The 20353-nt window shown below is 38.1% G+C and overlaps 1 protein-coding gene across 2 annotated transcripts in view; it reads right to left on the reverse strand.

Annotated features, from left to right (window-relative positions):
* Positions 1-3156: 3156 nt before the first annotated feature.
* Positions 3157-20353, reverse strand: part of LOC132307612 (probable leucine-rich repeat receptor-like serine/threonine-protein kinase At3g14840) — a 45643-nt gene continuing 28446 nt past the window's right edge. For both annotated transcript variants that reach the window (XM_059805422.1, XM_059805421.1), the window contains one exon: positions 3157-3392. In XM_059805422.1, the coding sequence (XP_059661405.1) occupies positions 3260-3392 (133 nt within the window). In that variant the 3' untranslated portion in view covers positions 3157-3259. The remainder of the gene's footprint in view (positions 3393-20353) is intronic.

Consider the following 20353-nt stretch of genomic DNA (forward strand, 5'->3'; position numbering starts at 1 on the left):
AGCAATGGCATCCACTAGAGTTGCATCGATGTTTGGCATCACTATGCAAGATGGAGAAGCATAGGTGGTAGGGATGAAATGATCTCTAAGAGTCATTGGCTCGATATTAGGAATTTCAGCCCTTTCATTCCCCGGATTTCCTATATTATCCCCCATTGTATTAAATTCAGTTTCAAGATCCCGTGTAAGAGTAGGTTCCCTAGGGTTCCGTCTAAGAGTTCTTTCAAGAGAGTTAATATCAATGGGAGAATCGATTGTGGGTAAGGAAAGTGACCTACGACTGAACATCAACAACAAAGCATATACTCAACAAAGCAATTCATCAACCACAACTCCACATACGATGTTCCCTTTCTCCTCAATTATCAAGACAGAAAATAAATGGCCACGACAAGGACCGATGCTTGAACATGAAATTAAAACAATAATATAGCCTCAACAAGGGCTTGCAAATAAATTAACTACTTCTAAGCTTAACACATGCACAAAATATAACAATGTGAAACTAAAAGGTCAAGAAGCTTACCTAGGGTCCTCTAGACTTACACTTTGCTAGCGTTCCCACGGCGAGAGTCGAGTCCCTAGAATCTTACAACATAAAAATGGTTAAACCACACGAGAAATATGCACAAAACACAATATTAACAATCACACTAAGTTTAACCCTCAAACTTTGGTTGCTAAACCGTATGCAAGTCCCCGGCAATGGCGCCAAAAATTGATCGGTTAATCAACTATACATCAACCTTCGCAATAGCACGAATCATTGTAAAATAGGGCTATTGGTCGGATAAGTCGAACCACTGGGACTGCGCGAATATAAGGCAACCTAAGTGTCTAGAGTCATTTTAGAATGACTAGGGGTGTTCATAGAGGTTTTGTTTGTTGTCACTTAAATTAGGAATTCAAAGTGCATAAAACACTAATTTGCAAGGAATTTAGGATGAAAAGATTAAGAAGAGGAGACTAGGGAAGTGAATCCGCCTCCATCCCTATACATATACTAGATTAGACCTAAATTGGGGGGAAAACAACATATGATGGTCAAGACTTACATAGCAACACATGGTTGCCGTGTAAGTAATCAAGAGGTACATTAGGTCTCAAACAAGTATAATCCATCAAAAGATAAACATGCTTAGACTACCTAACTAATGTGTAGCTTATACACATTTACTTAAATGAGAGACTATCAAGTTCTTGACAAAATGATAAAGCACATGGAGTTAGAGATTAAGCATACACCATCAAAGGATTTCCTAAGCAATGGTCTATCAAAGTCACCTATCAACATGCCATGAAACCATTTCATAACCTTGCTTCCACTCTCACCATGAAAACTCAAGCAATATGATTACTCTAAGACATCATCTAAAACAAGATAATCAACTTAAAGAAATCATCCATACATGTATCAACATTCATTACAACAAATGAGGTGCTCTTGGTTATGAAAAGACCATAAAATATACATGGCAAATCCCCAAAATAGACTATCCTAGGACATGCTTACAAGGGAGGGAGGACTTCATCACCTCCCTAGAGGAAGAGTTAGTTACCCATTGGAGCCTTAGAATGAAGAAGAACCATGGATCCTCCTTCCATTTTCGAGCTCCCCTTTCTTGCTCCAAGAACTCTTCTCCTTTTGCTCTCTTCTCTCCCCTCTCTCTTGTAAAAAATGAAGCTTAATGATATCCCATTGTGTGGCTCTCCCTCTCTTTATCTAGATAGAATAAGCCTCTAAAAACCCCCACCAACCAACATCTCCAACCAACTATTAAAGAGGAAAATTAGAATTGAGGAACCCAAGATGCAAGTGGCTAAAAATGGGCCATTTCCGGATGCAATTCTGCCCTAATTTTGAGCACTCGAAATAAGGGATCGAGCACTCGAAATTGGAGCAGAATGCTCCATTCTTGCCTTGCTCTGCCCGAACCTACTTTGGTAAAATAGCCATAACTTTGCGCTCCGAACTCTAAATAATGAACCGTTTCAAGATTTGGAAACATAATTTAGATTTCTAAAAACTTTATGTTTTCATGAAGATCCAATTCTCAATTCTGATTGGTCAAAATTGAAGAGCAAGGCAGAAACTCATTGCTGCCAGGCAGTTCTGAGCATCTCTGATAAGAAGATCATAACTCTCTGCTCCAAACTCCGAATGATGAACTGCTTAAAGATTTGGAAAGCTGATTCAGAGCTCTAAATATGTCATGTTATGATGGAAGTCCAGTTCTTGAGTTTTCTTGGTCAAAATGGCGAGCAAAGTCCAAGATCCACTGCTGCCAGAAATTCCGCCTTGTGCCTTTTGATGGTCTAAAATCCACAAAGTCTTATTTTTGCTCCTTTTTGGCAAAAGGACCTGAAAATATATACAAACACACAAATGGAGATAATCTACATAATATAAGCAAACAATGGACTTAAATAATGCAATTAAGGGCGCTTGAATATATAATATTCGGCGCTTATCAGTTTCAACCATGGTAATTTAAGTGAATGGATCAGCTAGAATGGTATCCCAGGCCAGCAAAAATTACCATCAAAGACCATAAGAGGAATAGTAAAAAATTAAGAATCAAATTCCTTAGATGTACTTTGTGTGTGGTAAGGGAACAAAGCTTCTTGGAATTTCTCCACTTAGTTTGTTAAAGATGAGGTCTCTACAAGAGAAATGAGGAGAAACAAGAGATAAGTATGTGATCAAAAAGCCAATTAAGAAAATAAGAGAATGGAAAAGAAAGGTATAATTCCACTAAAGGTTTGCAAGTTTGTCATTTCTCCAAGATAATCAAGTATCTGTCCCATAATATTACAGCTCCTTAATATCCTGCAATGCAATATATATATATATATATATATATATAATATTACAGCTCCTTAATATCCTGCAATGCAATATATATATATATATATATATATATATATATATATATATATTGTTATGAAATAAGGATCGAATAGGAGTTTATGAGAACAAGAGAAAAAATAATGACAAGAAAAAAATATAGGCACACTGTAACACCCCCACATTTTCCACGCATAAGTTGATCAGGCTTATACACGAAAAACGAGGGATATCAAAAACAATTGGCAATATACAAGCATGGAATACAAAATGATGATAATAAAAGAATTTAGACAGGAAAGGAATACTAAATAATACAACATCCATCCATCCTTTATTTAATACAGTACTTCGTTACAACTTGGAAATCCTATGTCAAGGATCCCTAAATATAACCCTGAGAGTTCGACGTCAAAAGTAAATAAAAACTGAAACTGAAGTAATACATAAAACTTCTACCCTGAACTGGATCGTAAGAGTAGATGAGTTCGGATGGTGGTCCCTCACTGCTAACCTCAACCTTGGAACGGGTACTGACCGTATCCTGAAATAACAACAATGGTGGGTCAACCCCACGAGCAAGTCCTCTCTACTATGACCCAAAACAGAGAATCAAATAAATTAATCATCAAGAATCGGATGAGTACTATATCTGTATACATCCTAAGGGAACTATCCAATGTATAACATGACCTCAACCAGAATAGACGGTGATCACTTAGACTCACACTAGGTGGTTAAGTGTCGCCTTTCCCTACCCGGGAAATCAGCTATTATACATGGTGCACGGTACTGACAACACAGACTATAACGAACTACACAGTGATAACACCTCTCAAAGTACTGATGAATATACCGAGCATACAAATTAGGCAACACATGCCAATAATATTACTAAATATACTGAGCATGTCAATTAGGCAACACATGCCAATAATATTAAACCACATACCCCGACAGCCACACATCTGTCTATAGCAACGAATGCATAAGGTACAAATGAGTCTAAACTTATTAGCCAGCTCATATGGTTCTATATGGCAACACATCCATATAATATAAATGCGACATAATTAAACAGTCCATTTATTTCCTGAAATGCACACAGCATAATAATCATGATTTATATATCATTTAACAGTATAAACATCCCATAAGATATCATGGATAATTTATCTGACGAAAACCATGGCATTATTTAGTTTAACAGTAATGTTTGATACCAAGTAATGTTTGATACCATTTAATAAGATAATAACACTATTTATATTTAACAATGTCGTTAAATAAATCACATTAGTATCCGTACTGTGAACGAGCCAATAAATGCTTAGAAAAGATTAATCGGTTATAAGAATAAGTAACGGGTATTAAAATAATAATTTCGTGGCCCGTTAAACCCGTAAATACCAACACAGTACCTAAAAATCCAAGTTTAAGATTCTGGAATTTACAAAACAGGCCCTAGGGGTATTCTGGTAATTTCCAGCAGCTGTAGAGACCTCACACGCGCCCTCACGCGCCTCCCAGAGCCTCCCCACGCGCAGCCCAACCTTCCCCACTCTCCCACGCGCGTCTGGCATCAGCCACGCGCGCGCACGCGCTCCCACGCGCGCACTAATGCATCCTGATGACGTGGCTCATCCTAATTCGTTGGCTGCATCATCCTACTATGGGCGCGCTACATTGAATCATCTCACCCTCTCATCACTCAATCCTATGCTCATAGATCCGGGTGTACCGCGGTAACATGGACCGCGATGCACCGGATCAATCAGCTTCATCTAAGGCCCAGGATGCGCGCGCACACCCTCTTATGGTGCGCCGCATCACACCGGATCACTCCGGTCATGTCCCCCATTGCCGGCGACCGGAAAACTCGCCGGAGGGTCGCCGGAAAATACAGAAAAATTCTGAAAATTGCCCAAAAATTCTATAAAAAATTCTAAAGCCTTAAATAACAATTTCCTAAGTTTCAAATAATTACCTAGGCTAATAATAAATTATTTAACCCTTAAATAATTAATATCTCATTATTTTAATAAATTAAATAATTAATTTCTCATTGTCCTAGCATGGTTTTTAACCTCAAAAAAATAGCCGAATAAATGAAATGAATAATTTATGGACTCAAAGGGGAAAAGTAGATAATAACTTGCCTTTTTGGATTTAAAATAAATCCGCCGGTTGCGCGTAATCGGGTAAATTCCCTACACCGGTCCAGGCTCCTTTCTTTCTCTCTTTTCCTTTCGGTCTTATACAAGAACTCACTTTTATTATTTCCTTCTTCAACTTATGTGAATCCTCAACTAAAGGGCTAACTTCTATATATACATAACTTATATAATTTAAATATTACAAATATCTATTTTTGCATTTAATTAACCACATTCCCAACCATAAGGCTTTAAGGCTAGCAAGCCAAGTCAAGCAAGATGTCCTAAGGTAAATCCTATCCTAAGATTTAATTTCTTCATCATTACATTGATTTAATACTATTATTATTTATTATAAATATTATTATTATTTTTATTATTAATAAACTATTATAATTATTATTATTATAAATATTATTATTATTAAATACAAATTAAATACTTTAATTAAATAATATTAATTAATCTAAAACATAACCAATAAAATGTCTAAACTAATCATTATAATACATAGAACAAAAAAATCAATATTACATGCACAAATAAATAAAATTAATTAACTAATTTAACATATATAATTAAAAGGTGAATAAATCTACACATTAAAGAATTAACCTAACACAAAATTAATTTAAATAAACTCTTTAAAATTACGGGGTATTACATTCTCCCCCCCTAATAAAGGAATTTCGTCCCCGAAATTCACTACATACCTGTATTAAAAAGCTCTGGATACTTGGCACGGATAATATCTTCCCGTTCCCAAGTAGACTCTGTAGCACTATGATGACTCCACTGTACAGTACTAATGGAATAGTCTTCGTGCGCAGTATCTGATTCTTACGATCGAGAATACAGTAAGGTTGTTCCAAATAGGTTGCATCGGGTTGCAACTCAATTTCACCCACATCTATGTGTTGATATCGATCTTCTTCCCGTAGAAATTTTCGCAGCATAGATACATGAAAAACATTATGTACCCTATGAAGATTATCTGGTAGAGCCAGACGATAAGCTACTGCCCCAATCCGATCTGTAATCATAAAAGGACCCACAAAACGAGGCGATAACTTACCCTTTGACCCAAACCGCATTACTCCCTTCAGGGGAGAAACCTTAAGCAAAACCTGATCTCCAATCTTAATCTCCAAAGCACGAGTTCGACGGTCAGCATAACTTTTCTGTCTGCTTTGAGCTGTACGCATCCGATCCCTAATGATAGCGATCTTTTCTGACGTGTCCTTAATAAATTCAGGACCCAAAAAGCTGTTCTCACCAACTCCAAGCCAACAGACAGGAGACCTACACGGTTTACCATACAAAGCCTCAAATGGTGCCATACCAATAGTTTTCTGATAACTATTGTTATAAGCAAACTCTGACAGCGGCAAATATTCCTCCCAATTGCCCTTAAAATCAAGAACACATGCCCGCAACATGTCTTCTAAAATCTGATTAACTCGTTCAGTCTGTCCATCTGTTTGAGGATGATAAGCAGTGCTAAGATAAAGTTCTGTACCTAAAGCCTGCTGAAAGCTCCTCCAAAATCCTGATACAAACTTCGGATCTCTATCTGATACGATGGATAATGGTACGCCATGAAGTTTCACCATTTCTGCAATATACAGCTTAGCATACTGTTCTGACGTAAAGTTTGAACGAACAGGCAGAAAATGAGCGGACTTGGTCAATCTATCAACAATGACCCAAATAGAGTTGTGATTATGCTGTGAAGTAGGTAATCCCTCTATGAAGTCCATGGAAATACTCTCCCATTTCCACTCTGGTATGGGAAGTGGCTGTAACGATCCTGGCGGTCTCTGATGATCAATCTTAATCATCTGACAAGTGTTACATTTAGAGACAAAGATAGCTATGTCTCTCTTCATACCGGCCCACCAAAACTGGCGTTTCATGTCCTGATACATCTTGTCTCCCCCTGGATGTACAGAGAACTGAGAAGTGTGTGTCTCTCTCATCACAACATTTCTCAAATTGTCAGCTGAAGGCACAATTAAACGTCCCTTGTACCTCAATCTTCCATCAGTCCCTGTAGAATAAAAAGGAACATCTCCGGAGGCTAACTCCGAAACCCGATCAATACACTGTTGATCTGAGAGTTGCGCTTGAATGACCTGATGAATGATAGAAGGAGTTACTACCACACATGCCATAAAAGCATCTGCTAACTCATCAACAGTCTTCAAAGTATCCCACTCTGTTGCAAACAAAGCTGAAAGGCTGACATAGGGTCGGCGGCTGAGTGCGTCTGCTACAACATTCGCTTTCCCTGGATGATACTGAATAGAGAAATGATAGTCTTTCACGAACTCCAACCATCTACGCTGTCTCATATTCAGTTCCCTCTGTGTAAACAAATACTGTAGACTTTTATGATCGCTAAACAATCGAAAAGTCTCCCCCAAAAGATAATGCCTCCAAATACGCAAGGCAAAAACCACTGCTGCGAGCTCTAGATCGTGAGTCGGGTAATTAAGCTCATGAGGCTTAAGCTTCCTAGACCCATAAGAAATTGGTCGCTCTTCTTGCATTAACACACAACCCAAACCCTTCAGAGAAGCGTCGGTAAATACTAAATACTCGATTCCACTCTGAGGTGTGGCTAAGACAGGTGCAGAAGTTAACTTACTCTTCAACTCAGCAAAAGCAGTCTGACAAGAATCATCCCATACAAATGGTACATTCTTCTTAGTCAGATGAGTAAGTGGACCCGCAATTTTGGAAAATCCCTGGATGAACCTGCGATAATACCCTGCCAATCCCAGAAAACTGCGAATCTCTGTCGGTGAGGTAGGCTGTCCCCACTCCATAACGGCCGCAACCTTGGCTGGATCTACTGCTAACCTTTCTTCTGACACTACATGACCCAGAAATTTGACCTCTTTCTGCCAAAATTCACACTTCTCAAACTTCGCAAACAACTGATGTTCTCGAAGTGTCTGCAATACTGTGCGTAAATGTCTGGCATGGTCCTTCTCCGACTTAGAGTAAACCAGAATATCATCAATGAAAACAATGACAAACTGATCTAAGTATTCTCTGAATACTCTATTCATCAAGTCCATAAAGACAGCTGGAGCGTTCGTTAAACCGAAAGGCATAACACGAAACTCATAAGATCCGTACCTTGTGAGAAATGCTGTCTTTGGAACATCTTGTTCTCTGACTCGTAGCTGATGATAACCAGACCTCAAATCGATCTTTGAGAAGTAAGTAGCTCCCTTCAACTGATCAAACAGGTCATCAATTTTGGGCAACGGGTACTTGTTGCGAATAGTGACCTTGTTCAATTCTCTGTAATCAATACAAAGACGAAGAGATCCATCCTTCTTCTTTACAAACAGTACTGGTGCTCCCCATGGTGAAGTACTCCTGCGAATAAATCCCTGGCTGAGCAACTGCTGAATTTGATCTTTCAACTCTCGCATCTCCACTGGTGCCATTCTGTACGGCGCCTTAGCAATAGGCGTAGTGCCTGGAGCTAAATCAATGACGAAGTCTATCTCTCGACTCGGTGGCAAGCCTGGAATTTCCTGGAATACATCCTGGAATTCCTGTACTACCAGGATGCTGTCAAGAGATACTGCAGTCGCTTCCTGTGAGTCCTCCTCAAGAACGAATAAATAAGTGCTAGGCCCTCTATCAGGTTGTGGTACAACAAGAAGATACATCTCCTGTCCTGGTATAGAAAATACAATAGACTTTTCGTAACAGTTAACCTGAGCATGGTACTGAGATAACCAGTCCATCCCAAGTATAACATCATACGAATGCATATCTAACACTAACAAATTTGCAAGAAATCGAAGCCGGCCCATATCTATAAGGATATCACCGCTACACTCTCGTAAAATTGCGCCAACTCCCAATGGTGTATAAATATTAAGAGGTTGGTCACATAACTGAGTCGTCATACCAGATAAGATAACAAAAGATCTAGACACAAAAGAACGTGATGCACCAGTGTCAAACAGTATACGAGCAGTTCTACCATGTATAGAAAACATACCCTCAATAGCCTGAGGAGCCTGCGCATTATGTGGCATGAAGTTATAAACTCTGCCGTGATGCAACTGCTGTGGAGGTTGTCCCGGAGGAAATGGTGGTGCTGGAAGTGCCGGAAAATTCTGAACTTGCCCACGTGGCATCGGTGGGGCCGGTAGAGGTAACGGCTGATTAGGTCTCGGCTGCCCATACTGTCCCTGCTTAGTTTTGGGACACATCTTGGCCGGATGCCCAATCTCTCTACAGTGATAACAGCGTCCCGTAAAAGGACCTGCCTGCCTCCTCTGTTGACTTCCCGACCACTGTTCCTGTCCGGTCTGAGGTACCACACCTTGTCTACCTTGATTAGGGATTCCATCCCTCTGCACATCTGGGTTTCCTTTGTTTTTCTTCCAAGGTTGATGTCCTTGAAATCTGCCCCTATCATTGGACTTTGTACCACTGCTGCTTCCTTTCTCCACTGTCTGGTAGTCTCGGTTAGCCCGCTTATCTCCCTTGGACTTCCGGTAATCACTCCTCATCTGGCAGTGCTGTAAGGCGGCATTAACCACCTGGATATAAGTAGTATATGCAGGACTACCTATGATCACCACTTTAATCGGCCATATCAACCCTTTCACAAAGCGGTCTCTCTTCTTTTCTTCCGTATTGACCTCCTCTGGTGCAAATAATGACAAATTAATGAACTTCTGTTCATACTCAGCCACAGTCATATCCTCCTGTTGCAGATCCAGAAATTCAGTCTTCATCGCTGATCTTACTGACATAGGAAAATACTTGTCGTCAAAGCGAGTCTGAAATTCAGCATACGTCAATTTGGTCCTCTCATCGACAGTAGTAATAGACTCCCACCACTGCAATGCATTGCCTATCAGCATAAACGTAGCTAGCATTTGTTTCTGCACTTCGGTACAGATTACCATCCGAAGATGACGCTCGCTCTCCTGTTTCCACTGATATGCTAACAGGACATCTGTGGACCCTGCAAATGTTGGTGGATTTCCCCGGATGAACGAGTGACGAACTTTGTCCCATGACATTGGCTGTGCCACTGGTTCAGGAACAGGTACTATCGGAGGAGGTTGCTGGTTTCGTAGAACAGATGCTACTCCTGCTGCTACAGCTCGTACAATGATATCAGCAACTTGAGGGGAAAATTCCTGATTCTCATTTTGAGTTGGGGAAATACTGCGATGACGGTTCGCATTCCTTGTCCCACGCCGAGACATCCTTCTTTTGAATTCAGAAAAATCTAACGTCAGTACATTATAATGGACCGACTAAAAGAATACAAAGAACCCTAATACTTAGGCTCTAATTATCAGAATACACAACGCGGAAGTATAGTAATCACAGATCCCTAAGACACTCGAACCTGGAATGCTCTGATACCAACTGTAACACCCCCACATTTTCCACGCATAAGTTGATCAGGCTTATACACGAAAAACGAGGGATATCAAAAATAATTGACAATATACAAGCATGGAATACAAAATGATGATAATAAAAGAATTTAGACAGGAAAGGAACACTAAATAATACAATATCCATCCATCCTTTATTTAATACAGTACTTCGTTACAACTTGGAAATCCTATGTCAAGGATCCCTAAATATAACCCTGAGAGTTCGACGTCAAAAGTAAATAAAAACTGAAACTGAAGTAATACATAAAACTTCTACCCTGAACTGGATCGTAAGAGTAGATGAGTTCGGATGGTGGTCCCTCACTGCTAACCTCAACCTTGGAATGGGTACTGACCGTATCCTGAAATAACAACAATGGTGGGTCAACCCCACGAGCAAGTCCTCTCTACTATGACCCAAAACAGAGAATCAAATAAATTAATCATCAAGAATCGGATGAGTACTATATCTGTATACATCCTAAGGGAACTATCCAATGTATAACATGACCTCAACCAGAATAGACGGTGATCACTTAGACTCACACTAGGTGGTTAAGTGTCGCATTTCCCTACCCGGGAAATCAGCTATTATACATGGTGCACGGTACTGACAACACAGACTATAACGAACTACACAGTGATAACACCTCTCAAAGTACTGATGAATATACCGAGCATACAAATTAGGCAACACATGCCAATAATATTACTAAATATACTGAGCATGTCAATTAGGCAACACATGCCAATAATATTAAACCACATACCCCGACAGCCACACATCTGTCTATAGCAACGAATACATAAGGTACAAATGAGTCTAAACTTATTAGCCAGCTCATATGGTTCTATATGGCAACACATCCATATAATATAAATGCGACATAATTAAACAGTCCATTTATTTCCTGAAATGCACATAGCATAATAATCATGGTTTATATATCATTTAACAGTATAAACATCCCATAAGATATCATGGATAATTTATTTGACGAAAACCATGGCATTATTTAGTTTAACAGTAATGTTTGATACCAAGTAATGTTTGATACCATTTAATAAGATAATAACACTATTTATATTTAACAATGTCGTTAAATAAATGACATTAGTATCCGTACTGTGAACGAGCCAATAAATGCTTAGAAAAGATTAATCGGTCATAAGAATAAGTAACGGGTATTAAAATAATAATTTCGTGGCCCGTTAAACCCGTAAATACCAACACAGTACCTAAAAATCCAAGTTTAAGATTCTGGAATTTACAAAACAGGCCCTAGGGGTATTCTGGTAATTTCCAGCAGCTGTAGAGACCTCACACGCGCCCTCACGCGCCTCCCAGAGCCTCCCCACGCGCAGCCCAACCTTCTCCACTCTCCCACGCGCGTCTGGCATCAGCCACGCGCGCGCACGCGCTCCCACGCGCGCACTAATGCATCCTGATGACGTGGCTCGTCCTAATTCGTTGGCTGCATCATCCTACTATGGGCGCGCTACACTGAATCATCTCACCCTCTCATCACTCAATCCTATGCTCATAGATCCGGGTGCACCGCGGTAATATGGACCGCGATGCACCGGATCAATCAGCTTCATCTAAGGCCCAGGATGCGCGCGCACACCCTCTTATGGTGCGCCGCATCACACCGGATCACTCCGGTCATGTCCCCCATTGCCGGCGACCGGAAAACTCGCCGGAGGGTCGCCGGAAAATACAGAAAAATTCCGAAAATTGCCCAAAAATTCTATAAAAAAATTCTAAAGCCTTAAATAACAATTTCCTAAGTTTCAAATAATTACCTAGGCTAATAATAAATTATTTAACCCTTAAATAATTAATATCTCATTATTTTAATAAATTAAATAATTAATTTCTCATTGTCCTAGCATGGTTTTTAACCTCAAAAAAATAGCCGAATAAATGAAATGAATAATTTATGGACTCAAAGGGGAAAAGTAGATAATAACTTGCCTTTTTGGATTTAAAATAAATCCGCCGGTTGCGCGTAATCGGGTAAATTCCCTACACCGGTCCAGGCTCCTTTCTTTCTCTCTTTTCCTTTCGGTCTTATACAAGAACTCACTTTTATTATTTCCTTCTTCAACTTATGTGAATCCTCAACTAAAGGGCTAACTTCTATATATACATAACTTATATAATTTAAATATTACAAATATCTATTTTTGCATTTAATTAACCACATTCCCAACCATAAGGCTTTAAGGCTAGCAAGCCAAGTCAAGCAAGATGTCCTAAGGTAAATCCTATCCTAAGATTTAATTTCTTCATCATTACATTGATTTAATACTATTATTATTTATTATAAATATTATTATTATTTTTATTATTAATAAACTATTATAATTATTATTATTATAAATATTATTATTATTAAATACAAATTAAATACTTTAATTAAATAATATTAATTAATCTAAAACATAACCAATAAAATGTCTAAACTAATCATTATAATATATAGAACAAAAAAATCAATATTACATGCACAAATAAATAAAATTAATTAACTAATTTAACATATATAATTAAAAGGTGAATAAATCTACACATTAAAGAATTAACCTAACACAAAATTAATTTAAATAAACTCTTTAAAATTACGGGGTATTACACACACACACAAACGAGACAAGAATTTACGTGGTTCGGCTATGCCTACATTCATGGAGAGAAGACAAAACAATATTTCATTATGGAAATAAAGAGATACAAGGCAAAGTGACTCACACCCAAAACCCAATTATATCTAAACTCTCTCACCCACTAACTGATATTACAAACTCACTCAATTGATTTAGGATGCTTCATGTAATACCCCTAGTTTTCAAAAGGATAAAATGGGAATGAGAATTTAATTTTCAATTTTGATTTGTATTTCAATTTTTTTTTTAATTTAATAATTGGACTTATTTGTTATTTGTTTTGCTTAATTGCTTAATTATAATTTATGTGTTTAATTTAATTGTTGAATTGAAATTGTTTTAATTTAAATTATCTGATTAGTTTGTGGTTTTACTGTAATTGTTTTATTTGTGAGTTAATTTAATTATTTGATTAATTTATGGTTTAAATGGATTATTTGTTTTATTTGGTTTTATATATAGTGTAAATTTAGGGTTTTTTTTTTTGTGAGTTTTAGCCGTCACATGTTAGGATTAGAATTAGGGTTAGGGTTTTATAGACGGCTATATATATTTATGTTCTTTTACGTCTGTTAGGGAAAAAAAAACCCTATTCACGAAATAGTTTCTTTTAGAGGAAAACAGAGAGAGTCTTGGAATATAATCTGTGAGGCTAAATGAGGAAGACTGGAGGAAGAACAGAGGAGCTGCTTCTGGATGGAACCAAGAAGCAATAGAGGAAGGGAACTGTGAGCAGAGCAGAGGGGAAACAGACTTAGAGAATTCTGAAACTTAAATTTAGAGACGACGCTTAAGGTTTCACACCGAAACCTAAAGGCAAGTTTCAGTCTATTCCTCTCCTATAAACTTGTGTTCTGTGCATCTTATATAGACTCCAGGAACTTAATTAAACGTTTAAAAATGGACTTTATGCATGCTAGATGATTTCGGTAATCTGTTCTGTGTTTTTTTAACGTTCAAACTTATTCTTGCATAAGCTGTTGTGTGTAGTTTAAGTTTTTGTCAATTGGTTCACACTGGAATAGGAGGAGTCTCTAGGGGTTTAAGAGCTTTAACGGAACCCTAATAATCTTAAAAAGGTCTGGAATAGGACACTGGACTTCCCCGAAATCACAGACGACAACCGGACGAAGCAGAACGAAGCAGTTGAAGCAGAGGAGGCTCTCAAAGAGAGAGAGCCGGCTCTAGGAAGCAAAGAGCCAGCTCCCCCTCTATTAGAGCCGGCTCCAAGGGTTATGGGAGCCGGCTCTATGCAGGTTAGAGCCTGCTCTATGTTTCTAAGAGCAGGCTCTGTGATTCTATGTACTTACTGGAGTGGTTTGTGCGTTGTTTGGCTCGTTGGTGATTTTTTCTGAGCTGTGTTTGGGCTAGGAAGATGAAGTTATATATTAATTCATGAAATATTAGAGCCCTAGGATGCATTAATTTATTTATATGCTAATGTATTAAACGGTGGGAAAATCTAAGACAAGTCGTAGACTGTTTACGGACATAACGGATTGTAAAGGTTTAATTGCTTAAACTGTGTCTAGCAATTAAAAGAGTTGGAATATGGATTTCAAACATTACACCATGCTATATTAGAGCCACTTCTAATAAATTAATGTCTTAGTACTCATGGAATTAACTGTAGGGAAGAATACAACGGTACAAGGTAAAAATATACGACTTTGTACGCTGCTAACGGATAGGAAGGACTATTTCGCTAAGTCTTGTTTTAAAAATTTAACGGACTGTTGCATGGTGTCTAAACAGGATATTATACTATATTAGGACTCACAATGCATAATTTATTCTAATATGCTAAAGGTTTTCACAGTGTGGGAGTTTTAAGTAATGACGCACATTGTTGGTGATTATAAAGTATCTAGTTGTGTAAACTTAATTTAGCAACTTAAATGACTGGAGGATAGTTCTAAAATCTATGTTAGATACAGAATAGGGTCATGTATTTATTAGACCTTATTTGTGCATAGGTTGGATTTTAATTAAGGAACTAATAAATTAGGTTCCATTAATTAAATGGAGATTGTTATTTTAATGGTTAAACTGTTCTTTATGTTTCAGCAACTATTGGTTAGTACTGTGGATTTTTTTGAGTTATAGTTTGGCATTCTCAGCTTTATAATTGACTCTTACTATTGTTAATATTGTCAACTGCTGGACTGTACTATGGGTTAGTTGAAATTTAATTAAATGGATTAAATTGTCAATGACATCGATGGATACTGGATCTTAACTTGATGAATTAGTAAACTTTGTCTCGTTAATTACATGGATGGATTCTGGATTGCAAGTTGATGAACTGTTTAAACTCTGTATATCAACTATTTGGATTACGTGGGTATGATTTGATGAACTGTTGAAAATGTTACATCATTCAAGGATCATTTGCATTATATGTACCGGTATGGGATGGTGTCATATCAGGGATGGATTAGATCAAAAAGCTAAGTCCTACCCCTTCATACATAAGGAATGGATTAACTAAAATAGTTAAATCCTACATGGATGCATGTCCTGCCAACTAAAACAGTTGAGCGACATAATGGATATTTGTTTTATCTCTGCACTAGGAAGGAATTTATATATATATTTATGGTACCGTGATACGAGCTTGAGTCTCCTGATCATGGTTAGGGTGCGTATATTGCAAAGGTTGGGTAGCTAGATATAGCTAATGTTCCCTGGTAGGTCTAGGTACTTGGCCGCTGAAAAGCGTGTTTTATAGGTCACCTTCTACCCAGGCTGAACTATGTTATAGGTTAGTGAGCATCCTATAGTGTGTATTTATATATATATAGACTACTGTAGATATTGCCGAGCTATCTAGGATATATCTGCGTATCGGGTTTATGTACGGATTGTAGTAGATTGGAACTTGCATGTGGGCCTGACACACTCCTATTTTTCAGGTATTCACCAATTCTAGCTTAGAGTTTGATCGTGTTGATGCAGATACAGACACTAACTCTACCGGTTACATAGGTTTTCCTTCCTATTATGGTTTTGGATTTTAATTCTGTAAGTTTATCTAAAGATTTGTATTTAGGACTCCACCAGGTGGATTCCCGAGTTGTACGGATTTAAATTATATTAAATTATTATTTAAGGTTTGAGGATTTTCATTTTAGTTTCTTTCAACGCATTATTATTTTATTCTTAATTCAGTTTTATTCTTGCTTGGTTACATATTAATTGTCTGATATCCCTCGGATCTGTGCTCGGACTTGATCACCCGTGGCTCTAGAATCGAGGGGTATCACAGTTGGTATCAGAGCACTCCATGTTCTAGTGTCCTTAGGAGTGTCTTTTGTTAGAAGTCTTCCGCGTTGCGTCTCTTAAAAACTTAGAGCCATATTAGGATTCGTTGTACTCTTTTACGATTCATTAAGAGGAGCTCCTGATGTCAATTATATTCCATAATTATGGAATGGTTGACACTAGAAGGAGGATGGGGTCTGTGGCGATAGCAAATCAGACCGAATGAGGAGTACGTTATCGAGTTCTCTATCAGAAGCAGAACTTGGGATTTAAGGTTTAGTTCCGGTTGGCACTACTTTTAGAAGTATAAGCCAATGAGGGATATATGAGTGTGTTTTAGGTTCCCGTATAAAAGGACTAACACGATTTTAGTTATTCTCATGAAGGAGACAACTGAGGAATAGGAGACCAAAGAGGATTCTAGTGGAGGAGATTTCAACAAACCCAAGAAAGAGGGTATTAAATGTTGAAAATCAAGGATCACGTGAAAGTGATCTTGTTCGCTAATAGTATAGTGAACGATACTCATAGAGTTGAGGTGGATAGTTAACCTTGTGTATTACCTTTAAATGAGGTAGATAAAGGGAACTCTTCAGGGGTTTGGGAATCGGATGAAGTTCTTCTCAGAACGAAGCAAAGATTATATAGCACGTTCCAGGGTGTATGGGGATTAGGTTTTGACGATCTAAGTTGCTTTATACAGCTACATTAGACGGTTTGTATCCTGTGTATAAGGAGGATGAAGGTTAAGCCTTTGGCATTTGCTGAGGCAAATGGAGTTAGTTTTGAGCTATGTTTCGAGGTTGGGTGATTACCTCTGAAACTGTAGAAAGGAGATTGTGAACCAATCGGGTAAAGTTGATTTCTAAAAGAGATTTTCTTTGCTAGGAGGAACGATGTTTTACGTAGGAGTTTATTGTGTTTTATTGTGTGTGCTTTATGTGTTTCTTTATCGTCAAGTATCAGTTAATTACCGTTTTGGAGGAATAGCGTTAATTACGCTAGGATTGTAGGCATGTGATCATAGGATTTGGTTAGTATATCTAACTTTAGTCAATCAAATGAACCTAGACATGCGTGGTTGTAGTATGTGTTCAGGATGGGATAAGAAAAACCAGCAGTTTTGAGTCAAATGATATAGGTTACCGTTCGCAACAAGTAGTTGTTGCTCGAATTTTTTTTTTGACTATTTGGAGGGTGAAAAGATTTCCATATGCGGTTGCAGTTAAACGGGATGTCTAATAGACACTTACTTGTGTTAGGAAAGTAAGATGTCAAAGACTTGAAGATGAGACCGAACATCTAATATCTGTCTCAAAGTATGATGTTTGGTAAATAATCTAGATGGACCATCAGAGATCATTAGATCCTTGCGGCCACTTCTCATGCTAGAGCAGGACTGACAGAGTAGTTTCCACAGATTTAGATGAGAGATTACTGATTCTACACAAGGGTCAGGATTCTGGTTGGGAGATCGTTGACTGATAAAATTAAATCAGTTTCATTTTGTCTATTTTGGGAACTAGTAAGATATCAGTTCCTACGAATAGCGCGGATCACGAGATGGCTTAGATGGATAGATGTGGTGATTCACACTTTGCATTAAGCTTCGTCTGGTGGAAGTAATAGGGAAGAGGATGATCTTATCAACCGGTATGGTAATTAAACCTTCGGTCGTTATTGCACAATCCGTTGTGGTTTAACATATGGATATTATAACACCTGCTGTTACCAGGGAAATGGAAGTGGTTAACTTAGAATATTTGAGCTGACCCCACAGGAGGTAGTACCTTACTCAGATGAGTTTAAGGTACTGAAGGAAGATTGGTAGTTATCTTTCTGCTTCTAGGAAGGTCGGAGTGACTGAGCTGTAAAATTCATAAATTTTACGGTGCAGTCAACTGGTTATGGTTTGCATCCCGACATACAATGTTAGTTTTGGTGCGGTACAGATAGGGACATGTATATAACTGATAAGCGCCGAATACTGTATATTCAAGCGCCCTAAATTACATTAACAAAGTCCATTAATTGATTATTTTATGTAGATTATCTCCATTTGCATGTTTTTGTATATTTTCAGGTTAAATTGCAAAAAGGAAGCAAAAATGATGCCTTGTGGAATTTTGAACAAAAAGGGTGCCAATTCTGAAATTCTGGCAGCAGTAGAACCTGACTTTTGTCTCCATTTTCGACCTAGCTAACTCAAGAACTGGACTTCCATCATAACATGAAAGATTTAGAGCTTTGAATCAGTTTTCCAAATCTTCAAGCGGTTCGTCATTCCGAGTTCAGAGCAGAGAGTTATGATCTTCTTAACAGAGGTGCGCAGAACTGCCTGGTAGCACTGAAGTACTGCCTTTCTCCCCATTTTCGACCAACCAAACTTGAGAATTGGGTCTTCATCAAAACATGAAGTTTTTAAAGCTCTGAATCAGCTCTCCAAATCTTTAAACAGATCATAATTCGGAGTTTGGAGCACAAAGTTATGGTTATTCTTCCACATTGGGTCAGAGATGGGCAAGAATTGCATGTTGCTCATTACACTAATTTAGAGTGCTCGAAACCACCCTTCGAGTGCTCGAAACCACCCTTCGAGTGCTCGAAATTCTGGCAGATTGCACTCGGAAATGGCTTAATTTCAGCCACCTGCACATTGGTTTCCTCAATGCCATCTTCCTTCTTTATGAAGTGGTTGGAGGTGTTCCTTGGAGGAGAGAGAGCCTTGACTTGAGCTTGATAAGAGAGAGGGAGGACCACACAATTAAATTATCCTATATTCTAGCAAGATAGAGGGGAGAGAAGAGGGCAAAAGAGGGGAGTTCTTCAAGCAAAGGAAGGAGCACGAAAATGAAGTCTTGGATGGAGCTTCTTCCTTCTTCTAGCTTAGCAATGGGTAACTAACTCTTTCTCTAGGGAGGTGATGAAGTCCCTCCCTTGTAAGCATGTCCTAGGATAGTCTATTTTGGGGATTTGCCATGTATATTTTATGGTCTTTTCATAACCAAGAGCACCTCATTTGTTGTAATGAATGTTGATACATGTATGGATGATTTCTTTAAGTTGATTATCTTGTTTTAGATGATGTCTTAGAGTAATCATATTGCTTGAGTTTTCATGGTGAGAGTGGAAGCAAGGTTATGAAATGGTTTCATGGCATGTTGATAGGTGACTTTGATAGACCATTGCTTAGGAAATCCTTTGATGGTGTATGCTTAATCTCTAACTCCATGTGCTTTATCATTTTGTCAAGAACTTGATAGTCTCTCATTTAAGTAAATGTGTATAAGCTACACCTTAGTTAGGTAGTCTAAGCATGTTTATCTTTTGATGGATTATACTTGTTTGAGACCTAATGTACCTCTTGATTACTTATATGGCAACCATGTGTTGCTATGTAAGTTTTGACCATCATATGTTGTTTTTCCCCCAATTTAGGTCTAAGCTAGCATATGTATAGGGATGGAGGTGGATTCACTTCCCTAGTCTCCTTTTCTTAATCTTTTCAGCCTAAATTCCTTGCAAATTAGTGTTTTATGCACTTTTAATTTCCTAGCTTAAGTGACATCCAACAAAACCTCTATAAACCCTTCATCATTCTAAGAATGATTCTAGACATTTAGGTTGTATTAGACTAGCGCAGTCCCAGTGGTTCGACTTACCCGACCAATAGCCCAATTTTACAATGATTCGTGCTATTGCGAAGGTTGATGTATAGTTGATCAACCGATCAATTTTTGGCGCCGTTGCCGGGGATCTGCAAACAGTTTAATGACCATAGTTCTAGGGTTAAATTTAGTTTGATTGTGAATACTTGTTTTGTGAATATTTCTTTTGTGGTTTAACCATCTTTGTGTTGTAAGTGAGAGAAAGAGGAGCAAGAAGAGGGTTCTTGGAGCAAATTGAGAAAATTGTAAGTCTAGAGGACTTCCGGTAAGTTTTTCAAGGTTCTAGTCTTTCAAATTGTGAATATCTTGCAT

Source organism: Cornus florida, unplaced genomic scaffold (assembly GCF_030987335.1).
Source record: "Cornus florida cultivar Cherokee Brave unplaced genomic scaffold, ASM3098733v1 CherokeeBrave_3.0.0_Hap2_Chr05, whole genome shotgun sequence".
NCBI lineage: Eukaryota > Viridiplantae > Streptophyta > Magnoliopsida > Cornales > Cornaceae > Cornus > Cornus florida.